The 16,342-nt window shown below is 39.1% G+C and overlaps 1 protein-coding gene across 3 annotated transcripts in view; it reads left to right on the top strand.

Moving 5' to 3' along the window:
- The window catches only part of LOC122804350 (serine/arginine-rich splicing factor 5-like), a 587,000-nt gene that overhangs the window by 101,093 nt on the left and 469,565 nt on the right, over positions 1-16,342 (top strand). For all 3 annotated transcript variants that reach the window (XM_044074161.1, XM_044074162.1, XM_044074163.1), the window contains exon 2: positions 14,957-15,113. In XM_044074161.1, the coding sequence (XP_043930096.1) occupies positions 14,988-15,113 (126 nt within the window). In that variant the 5' untranslated portion in view covers positions 14,957-14,987. The remainder of the gene's footprint in view (positions 1-14,956; positions 15,114-16,342) is intronic.

The following is a 16,342-nucleotide window of genomic DNA, read 5'->3' as shown; positions in this document are numbered from 1 at the left end:
TAGGCAGATGGGTAATATCACTATGGATACAGTTGGAGGATGAGGAGGTACTGGTTTGGCTTCTGGGGTAATAAGAACCTGGGAGTGTCTGTCCTTCATATCTAGTTAGTAGATATAGTTTGATAATGAGAAGTAGGATCCACAGTACAATTTTTTGCGTTAGTTTAGTTGTGGTGGATATCCTAGGCTTCATTTTCTTTGGGTAATAGAGTTCAATATTAGATAACTTATTGGAGGGTGGATGGGAGGAGTTTCAAAGTCAATAAAAAAAAAAAAAGAAAACTGATTGGCTAACGAAATAGAGGTAGGGGAGTGGTTAGTTGATTATAAATTTAGCTATACTGGGGGCGGGTGGGATATGGGGGCAGGGCAGCGAGCGGAGCGGGGTTTTTTCCACCTCTAAGAGATGGTAAATTTTCAAAAGTTTTAATGTTTATACCACTCTTTAATGTTTAGCGCCTGCCTCTTACAAGTTTCTGTGTTGTACTTTTGCAAGGCACTTCCAATTATGTCAGGTACCAAATTTTTAACGCTAAGGTTAACTTTATAGGCTTAGTTGGGGAGTTTTTTGCTGCTGCGTTCTGATCCCAGAGCGCTAGTGATCCCAGGGATTGCTTAAACAGATTAATCAGTGTATAGCAAAATATTGCAGTACGAGACCTTGTTGGGATCCTTTGGAAATGGGTAAGCGTACTGTTCGCTGATTTAAAAGTTGCTTTTGAAAGCTCGGAAATATTTTTTTACTTTCAGTTGGGGATTTGAATTAGTTCGCCAGGGCAAACACAGTGATACACCTAGAAACAGATAAAACAAAAATCATATGCAGGAATCAGGACTAGTCGCAAAAAGCAAATAAAGGCAATTCTGCAGTTTCCAGTAGTAGTTCCAAGTTGATATCCCGTTAACGCTCTTTCATTTACTGAATAGCTAACATATGCATACAAGTTAACGCTACTTGAAGAATTATATATGCTACATTTAGCACTTCTCCTAGTATGAAACAGTCACTTTTCTAGTCTGCAATAACAACATGAAAGATAGCAGAATGTTAACATTGAAAGTACTGAGTTGCTCAAAACATGTTTATGCACGCTGTCTTCTAACTTTTAAAACAACCACTTTTCAGTTGAACGACGGTACCCCAATGAAGCTATAATAGGTCCTCTAAGAGTCGCTAAGATATCCACAGAAATATGTTTAAATCCAAGTCAAACAATATAGTATACGAACCCTGTTATGGCGACTACCACCTGGGTTCAGGAACGCAGCAGTGACTCATAAGAAATGGCGGTGCACCTAGGTAACTTTGTAACTTCTCATACGTCAGAGGTATGAGCGGGGTTTTTTTTTCCACCCCTAAGAGATGGTAAATTTTCAAAAGTTTTAATGTTTATACCACTCTTTAATGTTTAGCGCCTGCCTCTTACAAGTTTCTGTGTTGTACTTTTGCAAGGCACTTCCAATTATGTCAGGTACCAAATTTTTAACGCTAAGGTTAACTTTATAGGCTTAGTTGGGGAGTTTTTTGCTGCTGCGTTCTGATCCCAGAGCGCTAGTGATCCCAGGGATTGCTTAAACAGATTAATCAGTGTATAGCAAAATATTGCAGTACGAGACCTTGTTGGGATCCTTTGGAAATGGGTAAGCGTACTGTTCGCTGATTTAAAAGTTGCTTTTGAAAGCTCGGAAATATTTTTTTACTTTCAGTTGGGGATTTGAATTAGTTCGCCAGGGCAAACACAGTGATACACCTTGTTGGGATCCTTTGGAAATGGGTAAGCGTACTGTTCGCTGATTTAAAAGTTGCTTTTGAAAGCTCGGAAATATTTTTTTACTTTCAGTTGGGGATTTGAATTAGTTCGCCAGGGCAAACACAGTGATACACCCTGTTATGGCGACTACCACCTGGGTTCAGGAACGCAGCAGTGGTCAGGGCCTAGGTAAGGGATACAGTATGAATGAAAATCCTTGAGGTATTTGCTTCCCACAAGAAATACAATTAACTTTTTTTGACATCTGACTGGAGCAAGAAAAAAGTTTCCCCAACTGGGTACTTGGCTTTAAGAAGTCTTCAGATAAATCACCAAAAGTGAAAAGGAGTCTGCCGACCGGCACTTGCGAACTGCTTTGCTTCGGGCATCGCGCAGCAAGAAAGACTGAGGAAAATGGCGTTGGCTGAGGCCTTTATACTCCTGACGCTCTGACGTCCGGGAAGGAGCGACCTCAGCTGATATCGGACCCAGACTTTGGGACTCTGGCCGATTGAGGGCTGCCTGCCAGCAGGAAGAACCCAACAGTGATGACTGTAACAGTGAAACACGATTAACATCTGTCCTGTAGATTTTATAGCTATCCATTAAGTGTTCCTTAATCATTAAAAAAAAAAAAAGTACAGTGATTTGACAGAACATAGAAGAAATCCACAGGGCATCCAGGAATGTAGCCAGCCAGATAATTCATGTTTTAATAAATACAAAAATGTACAAAGTAGAAGCACACACAAGCATTAACTGTTATCACCGCATTTTCTTCTTGCTGCTGAAGACTTCACTAGATGCTGTAACACTGGTCTTGATTCAGTTTAAACACACATTCCTCAGCCTACAAACAATAACATAGAGTTCACTTAAGTTTAATTTAAATGTATAAATGTTTGTAAAAACAGTTTAAAAATGTCCAATATTTAAAACCTATGTCAACAAACATTTTTAGTATAAAATCGCATTCAGAGCTCCTTCATTTTAAAAACCTATAGTTTAGCCGCATTCAATTTTAATAGTGGTACTAGGGAAATGTCATTTGCGCCAGGGAAAACATTGGTGTCTAGTGTAGCCTGCCATAGTAATTCTGTATTGTACTAGTTTCCCATGGCCGCCTCTAATATCCATTGTAACTACTTCCAGTACAAAACATGAAAACTTTGTATTTGTGCAACTCTTGGTGTGTTTATGCAGGGCATTATCATTACATGTAGAGATATTGTAATGTTCGTAAATTCTTCTTGAGCATCCTTTCTGTTTTTCCCCCACACAGAATACTTCACAAATGTGTCACAATGCCAGGTAGATTAGACAGTGTTGCACTTTGAATATGCCCTACCTTCTGTTCTTCTATTTCTGTGTTTTAATATACATCTTAGTGTGTACACACTGTGCACATGTCCCACATCTAAACATCCCTTTCCTTTTTAGTATTTCTTGCACTTAAATTCCCTTCGCTTTCTAACATCCCACAAACTTCTACCTTTCTTATAAATCACTTTTTTAAAAGGTTTATTTTTCAACGCATTAAGGTCAGTCAGGCCCCATAAATCTTTTCCGTTCAGTTTCTATCACTTTTTTTTTAACCACTGGGCAAACTCAGTTATTTTCTGTTATGAAGGCCCTGTCGTAACTGACTTCATTACACTTATTGGAATTTTGGTCCCTTATTTTTTCCGTTAACTCTAGACCTAAAATAATTCAAAATCTACCTTTTCTCCCTTGCTCAGCAAAAAACTTTGTTTGAAATTCCATATGTGAAGTCATTCTACTGACTGACATTTTCCCTTTTATAATGCTCTTTTTGAAAAGTGTGCACACTAGCAAAGTGTAAATAGGAATTTGAAAATGTATTTTTCTATATATTTTTGACTTAAATCTTCCATCACACTTTTCTATCAAAACCTCCAAATTTAAATTTCTCAAATGATATATTATAGGTAAACTTTAGAAAATGGTGGAATTTTCTCAGTGTTTAATAAAATCTCTAATTTTACTGTCAACTCGTAATCAACGGATATTAACTGTTCAAAAAATTTCTCCCCATAAATTTTTTTTTTTTTTTTAAACGGAACGTCTATTAGCTCTTAAGTTTACTTAAAATCATTGTTTTAATTGGCCTTTTATAAGAGCTTCTTTGAACATGTCTATTCCTTTGTGGATAATACAAGAAAATTAAGTCCAATATCAATATTGACAAAAATGTCCTTGTAGATCTCATTCATACTTAGAAAATCCTGTGAATCCTTTACAATCTTGTCTGTCCATAGATTAAGTGTTTTGCTATTGGGCCTGTTTTTGAGCCCTCTGCGGACACAATTCTCGTCCTTATGGACCTTTGCTATACCAACATATAGTGGGTACCTTTGGGCTTTTCGTCATATACTGGTTTGTATTTAACCCTTCAAGTAGCATGTTCTAACATTAAATCTGTCTTGTTGTAAGCAGTAGAATTTCATTTCTTGAGACCCTTTAATATTTATAAATGTCCCCCTAAAATGTCCATTATACCTTTTGTAAGTGATTGCGTCCATGACTGCCACACACACAATTTCAGGCCTCATTACTTTTAGTGTTGACTTCATAATAATTCACACTCACCTTTATGTAAATGGTACCTCCTCTTCTCTTTGGGGACTAGTGTCCTTAGTTCTTTTTCTTCTACTTTCGGCTTTTCCCGGTTGGGGGTCGCCACAGTGGATCACCTTGTCCACTCATGATTGGCAGTGGAGTTTTACATTGTAGAGTTGCCAGCCCGGCGCCCAACCTTCCTCAGAAGACGCACACACTCGCACCTAAGGCCAATTTAGAGTAAGTTGTGGATGTAATGGGGGGTTAAAAGTACTTTTTCTTCTAATGCCACTGTTAACATGTTTTTTTTTTTTTGTTTTTTTATAAACTTTCCTTACAAAAGTTTTAATATCCAATATTAAGTTCGTAAGATCACATTTCTATTGCAGTACATATTTAAAGCCCTTTGATGGTTGAAATTATTTTGGGGCAACTCTAAACTGCTTTAGTTAAATATGTTAAAATGATTGTAGGTGTTCTTATGTCCTTCCCTTTTGATTGTCTCATCAAATGTTGTAGGTCTTAATTCATAAGTTATCTTTTTCTTCCCCTTTGTCCCTTCCCTGTTTCTCCCTGTCTGTAGGGGTACTGATGGTTCTGTTTTTTTTTTTTTTAAATGCTATGGTTTTCGTAGGGAAGGAAACTCTAAAGGGTCATCTAAACGCAGATGATTGTCACCATATCCATCGTCCTACAACAGACGCACATTTAGTGTGCGGTCTTCCGTAATACTTTTAAGAGTAATGAGGCCTGATAAAGGTGGTGGCAGTCATTATGGGCAATCGTTTACAAAGGTGACATTTTATGGACATAGATAAATATTCAAGGGTCTCAAGAAATTCATATTGCTTACAACAAGATAAATGTTATATGACATGCTATTTTGAGTTAATAGATCAAAATATATAACAAAAAAGTGCACCAAATTGATAAACGAAGCCAGCAACTGTCAGTGTGTGTATTCAAGTAAGCGCTTTCGGCTGAACCCCAGCCTTCCTCAATTTTACCAATCCACTTCCCAGTTTAAATGAACACAATTGATTGATTATCCATTAAAAACCTATTAATTTAAAACCACAATACCCTTATAATTTGCATACTTAGTCAAAATGTTTTATAACAATAAAACCATCGTCTAGTAAATAATTTTAAAACAGTGGAAATAGATATATTCTCATTTAAACCTGGCCTTATTGAGGCATTTAATGTTTGCCACCAGTATTCTCTAATTGTACTTTCCATGGACCCCCCCGGACACGCTTCACTTTCACCTGTTCCATCACTACAAATCAAAATTTGTGCTCAGGATTTTTTAGATCAAATACCAATATATGATAAGTGTGAAGGCACCCATCATGTTTGGTATACCAAAGGTCCATAAGGACAATAATGGCCCCACCTGTAAGACCTATTGTGTCCGCAGAAGGCTCAAAAATAGCAATATACTAGTCAGATTTTAAAGGATTCATGGGATTTTAAGAAATATAAATGAGATCCATAAGGACAATATTTTTGTTACTGTTTTATATTCAACTTGTTTTCTTGTATTCCCCACAAAGAAGGAATAGACCTGTTCGAAACAGCTCTTATAAAAGAACAATTAAAACAATGATTTTAGAGTAAGCTTAGAGCTAAAAGAAGTTAAACAATTTTTTTTTATGGGGGAGAATTTTTTAAACAGTTAAAAGGTCAAGCAGTGGGGGCCCCATGTGCCCCTACATATGCCAACATCGTGTTGAAAACATGGGAAGAAAAATATGTACTTCTGAGTTTACAACAAGCTGGGTATTGTGTAAACATAATATGTTTGTTATGGGTTGACAAGTGTAGACTCAGATTTTATTCAACTTGTAGAAAATTCCACCAATTTTCTAAAGTTTATCTGTAATATATTTTGTGAAATGTAATTATTTGGACATTAGTAGAAAGTGTGATGGGAGATTAAGTCAAATATATAGAAGAAATACATTTTCAAATTCCTGTTTACACTTTGCTAGTGCACACCCATTTTTTCAAAAAAAAGAGAGCATTATAAAGGGACAATATGCAAGTCTAACTTCCAATGATGTGCATTTTCAAATAGAATGCGAGTTTCTTGCACAATTATTTATAGATGGGGTTATCTACTAGAGTTGATCCAAAATGGTCAACGATGACATTGCGCACGGAAGAAGAGATTTTGACCTATTTTAGGTCTAGAGTTAACTGAAAAAGAAAGAGATTTGATAAATGAAGTTGGTTATGACAGGGCTTTCCAAACAGAATACGATGGAGATTGCCCAGTGGCTAAAAAAAGTGATAGAAACTGAATGGAAAAGATTTATTGGGCTGACTGACCTTAATGAGTTGGAAAATAAGCCTTTAAAAGTTATAGGAAAGGTAGACGTTTTGAAGGATATGTTGGAAAGCAACAAAGGGAATACAAGTGCAAGAAATACTAAAAGGGAAGGGATGTTTAGATGTGGGATTATGTGCACAGTGTATGTAGTTATTAATAGAGATCTCTATTAAGCACACAAATAGAAGAATAGAAGGTAGGACATACTCTAACACCAACGGTCTAATCCATCTGGCATTGCGTGGCAGGATGCTTAAGAGAAGAATTTACGAACATTATTGCGATGTCTCTACATGTAATGATAATGCCCTATATAAACATGCCAAGAGTTGTACAAATGCAAAGTTTTCTTTTTTTGTATTGAAAGTAGTTACAAAGGATATTAGAGGCGGGCCATGGGAAACTAGTATAGAATATATGGAATTACTATGGCAGGTAGAAGCAAATGTTTTCCCTGGCCTGAATGACATTTCCCTATTACCACTATTAAAACTGAGAGCAGCTAAACTATAGTTTTTTTTTAAAATGGAGGGAGCTCTGAATGTGATTTTTTTGTGCGCACAGGTTTTAAATATTTGACATTTTTAAACTGTTTTTACAAATATATTTATACATTTAAATTGATTTATTTGAACTGTTATTGGTTGTAGGTTGAGGAATCTTTAAATTGAATCGAGACCAGTGTTCTAGCATCTGATGAAGTCTTCGGTAGCAAGATGAAAACGCGGTGATAACTGTTGATGCGTTTGTGTGCTTCTATTTTGTACATTTTTGGATTTATTAAAATGTTGTGAATTATGTGGCTTCTTAGTTCCTGGATGCCCTGTGGATTTTTGCTGTTTTCGTGGTTACAAGGGCATTTTTTTTTTCTTACTTTGGGAGAACCTAGAATAAACTTCTGATTGGCATGCAGTTGAAACACAGCTAGCATGTTCACCTGGAATTTTAATATTTATAGTGCTGTAAGCATTAGTTGTATTCTGAGTCTGCAACAACTGTATTGTAGACTTGGTCATCTTGGATGCCTGAAATACTTTGCAAGACACTGCATTCTTTTCACAAACGTTTGCAGTGCTGGTGATCATCATATTGATCTGCTGCAGTAGCCCAAGATATATGGGTTATATCCTGCAAAGGATGTAACAGTTGGCGAGCTTCCAAAGCTTCAGGGCACCTTCCACATGCCCAATCTGTCAAGCAGTTTGAACTGTTCTGACTAAGACAAGTTTAGGAGACGAGCCCTTCAGAGCTTTAATGCAGCTGAAAGAGTATGCTCCTCTGAGGCTTCTTTGAGGAGCGATGGTCAGCTTGTGCTGTTCCTTTGCTGGGCAGATGGGTTTACCTTTGGAGAGAGAACCTTCCATTCAATATTTGTTTAATATGGATACTTCATGAATGTTTTAACTCATTACAGCCAAGTGACACACCCAGCTGTTTCTGCAGTTGTATCCTACTGAATTCTCTAGGCATCAGATATTTGTTCATATTTGCATTAATTCCAAAACCATGCTCCATGCAGAGTATAACATTTTCAGCTTTAAGCTTTCACAGTGGCAAACCCAACTGTATCTGATGCCTTTCTGATACAGATAGGGATATTCATAATTTGTAATTTCATAAATGTCCTGCTTCTGTACATCTGTACAACCAAATTGTAAAGATGGAACTGTTTAAACTTGTATGAAAGCTCCTCTGGATGAATGAAAGTGTGTGTGGTTGCTGAGATATATGCATTAAAAACTTGGTTACCGTGTTTACGGTGTCTTAAAAATCTAGTGTAAGACCTAGAACCTAATGAATACTACCATTATAAAAAGCTTGTGCTGAAGAGTTTATCTTCTGCACTTTAACCGATGTGGTTTCAGAGCTAGGAACATTTGTTAGAATCACATTACGTCTTCACAGTTCAATCAGAAGCTTAAGCTTTGCCCATTGGAAGTTACAGTGCAAACTTCCAGAGCTCCATCATTGAGGGAAATAGGTAGGCCTTTGTAAACAGACTTTTGTGAGACTGAACTGTATTTCTAAATGGGAGCATTTCTTTTCCTGTCAATTTTTAATATGTTTAGCTGGAAACGATTTTTTTTTTCCTGTGGAGAAATTGTGTGCATTTTATTGTATGGGTTTGGTACATATGCCTTCGTTGTCTTGATCTTTTGTTTTATTGAATGTTAACAGTTAAGAAGAAAATGTGCTTTAAAAGCATGTTACTTGGTACTGAGTGAAGCTGACTGCTGATCATTCTCTGCCCGTAACTACTTTTAAATTGCTGCCTTTTGTTATCCAGTACTTTTGCATCTTTTAGCTATTCATGCTTAAAATATATTAAACTTTTTAAATGCATTGTCTCGTAATCAGTGTCAGTCACAATTGCTGGATTAGCTGTCATAAAATTATTTGGACTTTTGGGAAAAAATCTGGCCTAGATGGGACTTTTTATATACCTGTGTACTTAAAGGTTCTCTGGACAGCCGTGTGGCCTTAAATATCCAGAAAGGACGATGAATCTTCACTTCTGAAGGTGAAATGACTGCATTTAGTTCCGCTTTTAGATAACACCAATAAACAAGCTGTTGCAAACCCATTTTCAAAAATCAGTCTAAGAATTGTTTATACTGAGAAAAGGGAGCAGATGGAGAGACTCGCTCCTGAATTCCCATGATGTCTTAAAAAGTCAAAACAACTTTTCTTGTATAATTAGATAATGCCAGAGGACTTTAATTGCTTGTACAGTGGCAGCACACCTGATGACCTGTTGTCTTTTAATTGCGTATTTTATAAAATTATATTTGTTGCCATGAGGAAAACATTTGTTCGTGTACTGTTTACGCTAGGAAATTTATTTTTTTATGGACTGCCATGCCTCACCAGGGGAAGGTTTATCAAGTGAATGTTTGTGTGCAAAAACTAAACTGTTAATGTGTTTTTTTTTTTCTACATTTTTGTAGAGTTTGGGTGTTGGGGGCAGGACGTTGTGGTTTTCTCAGTAATTTTTTTTCCTCTTGGAGTCATTGTTTTCATGTCAAGATATTCGCTAAGTCTCCCAGGCTCTGCTATCTTTCTTTCAGGTTGAATCACAGAGCAGTTATACTATAGTCTCCTCCACTCTTTTGCAGGAAGAAAAGTGCTAGGGAGTCATGCTCCTGCTGCTGATGGGTGACTGCTGTGGCTGGACTTGGTTCCTTGGACCATTTATTGATCTACCTCTGTCATCCTGATGTAGCTTCTTGGGGAAGCTACTAAGGACCAGAGCTGAAAAAGTTCTCTGACTGTAGGATTGCCCTCACTGGGCAAGGGAAGAACCACTGTAGCCTCTGTTGGGGAAAGGAGTAAGTGAGTCTACCACATAGCCGAGCTCAGGATTTTTGTACCTTGGATAGTATCCATGTCATTAGTCTTGTCTTTTTCCAGGAAGTCTTCCGGGAGAAGGAAACCATTAAGAATGTTATTTCCTCTGTTTGTTTTACTATGGACAGGAAGACTTGCTGGGATTTGCTAGGAAAGTAGTTGTATTTTTAATGTTTGAAATTCTGTTTCTTCACTTCAGATAGAAGAAACAAATGAGTTCTCTCTCATTCTGACCCTGATTCTCTGTCATGGGGAAGGGAGAATGGAGAAGCGAGTGTTTCTTCATTGATTTCTCCACAAGCTGAAGACTTTATTCTGAGCCCTATTAGAGCTATTTTTTCTTTGGAGAATAAAAGGGATATTTCAGTGGGAGCAGAGTGAAATCCCTCTCTAGCAATAGTATTGATCTGATGTAATTGGATATTCTGCAGACTGCATCTCTTCCTCCTGTTTTATCAGGTTTAGAGGATGTTTTCTTACTAGCTTATAGTTTGCTTGACAGTCAACCGCCAACTCCCAAAAAGTGTGATAGGTTGTAGAAAGTACTTTGGACTCTCTACTAATCCCAAAGCAGACCCTACAGTTATTTCCTTACTTAAAACTTGAACGGTCAGTTTTGAACTGCCAGGCTGCCGTGTTAACATTTTTGACTGCTTTTGCAAATATGAAAACGTTAGCAGTTTGCCTTCTGTCTCGTGGGGTAAGGAATTCATTAAATGCTTTAAATGTATATGCTTCCCATGTAACTAAACACATTCTAGTGTTCTTACAATTCTGCTGTGGGGTTAGTTATGAGATGATTTTCATTATTCTCACTGCTGTAGTAGCATTTAGACTATGGTTTGCCCTGCCCAGGACATAACCAGCCAGCTTCCAAAATGTTTGGTGTTGGAAAGTGTTTTTCAGTGGACAGACATTATAATGCATGTCACTGCGCGTGTACACTTTCTGACAATGTACCAGACATTTTTTTCTGTCAGTGTGCTTTTGTTTTTAAAGGATTTCTAACAGGATTTTAGTGTGCTGTTTGTACATTACTTTGAAAAGGGACTGGTGTATGTTTGCTGCTTGTGAACACTTTGACAACTTCCAACTAACCCATTCCAGCAGTGTGCATTGGGTTTGAGGTTCCAAATTGGTTATAGCATTGATGCTTACCCCGCTTCTGTTGCATCTAGAAAGAAAAAACTTGCCAAAACACACTTGCTGATTTGATTCTGCTTGCTCAGTCAACACCTCAGCTGATGGGTGAATCTGTAGTGGCTGATGGGTGAATCTGTAGTGGCTGTTTGTCATATCTATCTCAGACCACTCTGCCACCTGTCCTCACCTCCTAAGGTGTAGTCTTCCAGACATGTTTTCATTGCTGCAGTGTCCAATCTGGGCATGGAAGAACCATCTTCTCTGTCAGGGAAATGACCTGGGAGATGTTGGCTTGTGGGAAGAGACCTCTAGCCAGAGCAACGTACCTTCCCTGTGTAGGTATTCATCCAAAGATGTCCTTCAAGGATGCATCTGCAGTCCTAACATATGGGTTGTCCTGCCTCAGGCAGCCCTTCGGTCGTCCGGATTCCAAAGTCTGGGTCTGACCTCGGCTGATGTCGCACTTCACCCGACGTCATAGCTGCTGTTTATTGGGTATAAAGGCATCAGCCGACGCCATTTTCCTCAGTCTTTCTTGCCGCGTGGTGCCCCAAAGTTTTACCTGCAGAGAAAAAGTTAAATGCTATTCATCTGAAGACATGGTGCCTGATTTGTGTGTGTGGTTTTCTCAGCTTAGCCAGGCAGTTGATTACAGGCTGTTAATGCTCCTGCTGAAGAGTCCTTACCTGAAAATAATCCCAGCAAAGAAATTCCTGAGGAAAACCTTATTAGTGGATTCAGACATAGAGAAGAGGGCTTCTTCTCCAGTAGATTCTCTGGTCAAGTTCTCTGTTTCAGAAGAGTCGTGGTCCTCGCAACCTGCCTTGGAGGAGTTTGCCTTTTCTCAGTCATTGGGCAGAATGAATGAGTTCTGGGAACAGGTTGATGTTCCCCCGAATGAGGAGATGCAAGTTACAAGTAGATGTGCCTCATTCCATGAGGATGTATTTAACACTTATAGCAATAATCCTGCTTCTCAACCTTCAGTCCCCAGAAAGGCAGATAAGACTCTACCGAGTTTTTCAGAGTAACAAACCTTGATCTGTTGTCAGTTTTCATTTTATCCTTTACATACGAGTTCGGTTCAGATTATCGTGACCGAGACTGCTGTTAACAGCTCGCGCAGGCCAAAAACTTTTGAGCTTCACCTCTCCCACAATCCTTCCCAGTTACTTCAGATCTCGTTTGTTGCTTTTACAGACACGTTTGCCATAGCTCTCGGGCCAAGTAAATTTTTTCTGATAATTCTTCATTCTTCCCATTCTTTTTTTCTGCTATTGTGTTGTAATTATATTTCACTAAATGTTTCCCATATCGCTACCTTTCTACCAGTCGTTTAGTTGCTGTCCCTTTTCCGTACACTTCTGTGTAACTTCTGCTATCATTGTTGATAGCCCCCTTTCTGTACACTTGTGTACCTTTATGCTATCATTAATAGTCCATTTCGCTCTCCTCTTTCCTTCGTTAAGAAAAAAAAAAAAGAAAACCAGTTCCTGTCTAGTATCTGTATGTGCTGTCCCCTCCTTTTTGGTGCAAGTGTGGTGTGTGCTTTTCCAACCTTTGTTGTGAAAAATCTGAGGGTCCTGCTGGCTTCAAGAAATGCCATAAGTGTGGCCATAAGATTTCCCTCGGATTCGCACCTGTTGTGCGTTTATTGTTGGGCCCTGTCCACTTACAGGAATACTGTAGTATTTGCCTTTGCTTTAGTCACAGGGCCCTGGTTGAAGTTAAAAATAATCCTGAAAGGTTTGATTCCTTCCACCTTTGGAGAGGCCATATCTGCTCACGACAAAAGTAAAACTAATTTCTTTGCCTTCTCCGTGGAGAAGGCCAAAAAGTTTCAGTACCATCATCTCCTCCGGCACGGTCACAAAAAAACTTGGATCCTTTGTTCCTAAAAGTTCTCTGGATCATTTGGTAAAATCATCTGCAATGATCACTACTTCTGATTCGAAATGAAGTCTTCGGCAGTCCAGCAAATGCAGTCTTGGGCACAAGACGTATTGCTTCCTGGTTCTTCCGTACACTGCATCGGTGCAGAGTATTAATACAATACAGAAAAGTTTTACTTGGGACAACTTACTTCCCATCATTTTGTGGGTGAATTACATGTTTTCCTATGAAGACCTAAATCGCCCTTTTTAATGCCCATCCATTCTAACAAAAGTATTACAGAAGTAGTCCTAGAGAGACTGGTGAAATAAAATTTTATAGGTGAGAGAATTTACTTTTTCCACTCCGACCCTATGAGTTTAGGAGCCGAATCTTCTTTCATGCCTTTAACTACTACTCCTCTGACCTCCTCTGAGGTATTAGAGTTTCCAGTTCCGAGTCCTGCTCCAACTATATTTGTTCCAGAGATTTTTTTTCCCTTCAGAACCGGTTATTGCCGCAAGTTCTTCGGTTCTTTCGGATCTGGAGACCTACTGGGGCTGTATCTTCCTGTAGACTGAGGGGCACGAGTCTACTCCAATTTGGAGCCGTCCCTGCACTTTGGAGCATTGGCATGGTTCATTTTGGCTCTGGTTTCAATTTGGGCACTGCCTTGTCTGAGCGGGAGTGACCACAGTTCCAAGGCAGTGTCTCTGTTCCTGGCTCCCTTCCCACTGGGGGGGGGGGGGGGGCAGCCTTCAAGGCAATGAAGAAGGCCTTGTCTAGTGCAGTAACTCAGTTGGCCCCTTCTTCCTTGGAGCAAATACCTTTCTCACTCTGTTATTCAACCTGTGTGTCCAATGGGGCAGTGGGTGCTGAATCCTCTGGAACCTGTGATGCATATTCTGTCTTCTAATACCTAACCAGACTATCCCCGTGAGAAAGTTCCAAGTGCAAGAGGAAGCACTTGGATTCCCCACAGGAATAGGTCACAGAAGACGCTGATGTTGATGGAGGGGGAAGGGCCCCTAAGATCACCCCTTGACGTCTCCTTTGGAGACTTTAGAAATTTTGAAACGGGGGGGTGATGGGAAGTCGCAACAGTCCTTCCTGGGATGAATGAGTTTACCTGCAGGTTTTCGGTACTCTGGTGTCTACCTCTTGGGTGACTCTGCCCACTGACAAGCTCATTCAGTTGATATCTCAGTGGGTGTTGAAGGCACTGGACACAATTGAACCCAACCCCAAGGGACTGGGAACATTTTTATCTGATTCTTTAAACTCTACCAACTCTTTACGCTCCCCGAAAATGTTCTCATTTGACTTCTCTCTGCCTCATCGCACCTCCCAACATTTGCCGTCTACCTAAGGAAAAATTCTTTGAAGTCTGCTTGGGATATAAAAATACCTATGTAAGCACTTTCAGGCAAATATAAAAAAAATCTTCTAGATTTTGTTGCATATTTGGGAGACGTATCCTCCAGTTATTAGTGAATTGCTTATCCAGTCTCTTTCCAGTCCTTCCTAGCCTCTTCTGATTTGATTCTTAGCTATCATGCAGTATTGAAGTCTGGTTAGTCTTGATTCCCACCCGTATGTTGTACTGCTGTTTTAGCCATTTTGTCAAGGAGGTAATTTTGTTGTGTAGCAGTGGGAGAAAGCTCTTTTGACAGGGCTGTAACCTTGAGCTTTGTAACTGAACTGTAACAACGTTTCGTCAACTATTATAGTGACTGTCCCACTAGGAATAAGGTTAGTGTGTATGTTGACCACTTTCTGTCCCTGTAAGGGAGTGGATGTTTTTGTAGTACTAATTAAACTTTATATTTTGTTTTATAATTTGACTTTGTACTGTCAGTTCAGAAGTAATGGCATAAATAACTTTACTACTGTCTTAATGCTTTTCTGTGTGTTTTGGTTGCAGTATTATTTGGACTTAGAAAAACTACAAGAAGATGAGTGGCTGCAGAATATTCATCGGACGTTTGAGCCCCCATGCACGTGAACGAGATGTAGAAAAATTTTTCAAGGGTTATGGACGCATTAGAGAAATCAACCTTAAAAATGGGTTTGGATTTGTGGTAAAAGCATTTGTTCACTCATTCTTTGATGCATTGTATCCTGTCAACGTTCTGTATTGTCTGAATCCTTTTTTTTTTTCTCTTTAGGTTAATAAACTGGAATAAACATGTAAAAATCTTGTTAAAATTTGGATGTATGGCAGTCACTGTATATAAAAGATGAGAAGTTGAGGCATTTATTTTCATTATCTCCATCCATTACTTGCCAACAGTCAGCTTCCTGTTTTTGTTTCTAGTTGAATCCAGTTAATGGGTTAGACCCATTATCCAGGCAGCTCTTCTGGGTTCCAGGTTTTGCCAAGTCCCAGATTTGTTTGAGTTGCATTCTTGGCATTTACCCCTCTTCATCATGGAGCTGAAAAGTTACTTTTACAGCATAGAACTGCTGCGTCCACTGAAGATCTTCGTTTAGATCTCTGTTGCATTAGTCTTAAATTCTGGGACTTCAACAAAAAGCCTGGTGTCTGGTCTGATTTTAGAGTTCAGAAACAGCCCCACATTCTTTCTTGAAAGCCAGGACATCAATATAATGCAAGGGTCTGCACACACTGTATTAGAGCTTTCTTGCCCCCACTGTACCAGACCAGTAACTGTGAAAGTTCAGTATTTAAATCCAAAGTAGCAAGATGGCTTACAGAACACCTTCATACCTAAAATTATTGGGAATTTGAGAAATGGCCTTCCCATTTCCTACTTGGACTTGTGCAAGCCCAGTGCTGTAAAAGGAGAAAGGGATGAAGTTAGGATTGCTTACCCCATCCCGTATCAAAAGACAGATGGTAGACTACTGGGAAGATTTATTGACCTCCAGCATGAAAGCAGGATGGCTGAAAGCGTGCGCTATGGTTGTAGTGACCACCGCTGTAGCTCTGGAAGTATTATCCAGCTTATGACGCTATGAAGATGGATGTCAAGTAGTTGATTCCAGAGCATATGCAAACAGTTTAACGATGCAGCCCTCACCTTTGGTGTGGGTACTTTCCAGACCTTTGCTGTCCCTCAGCCTTTTCATGAAAATCATAAACATGAGACGAGACTATTACCCAGACAGCAACAAACACTCCTCTTGGGCATGTTCGGCTTATTGTTGAAAGTGAGTGCTGCTATTACACCTCACATGAAGGCACTGAATGGCAAGCATTAATATTCCCTGGGTCCCGTTACTGTTGTAACACTTGCTGCAAAATAGTCTGGGTCATGTATCGTCTTCAGAACCACGAAACCCAGAT

Source organism: Protopterus annectens, chromosome 6.part0 (assembly GCF_019279795.1).
Source record: "Protopterus annectens isolate FY-2018-M chromosome 6.part0, PAN1.0, whole genome shotgun sequence".
Lineage (NCBI taxonomy): Eukaryota > Metazoa > Chordata > Ceratodontiformes > Protopteridae > Protopterus > Protopterus annectens.
Note: the sequence above shows the minus strand (reverse complement) of the source record. Positions and strands in the feature narration are given on the sequence as shown.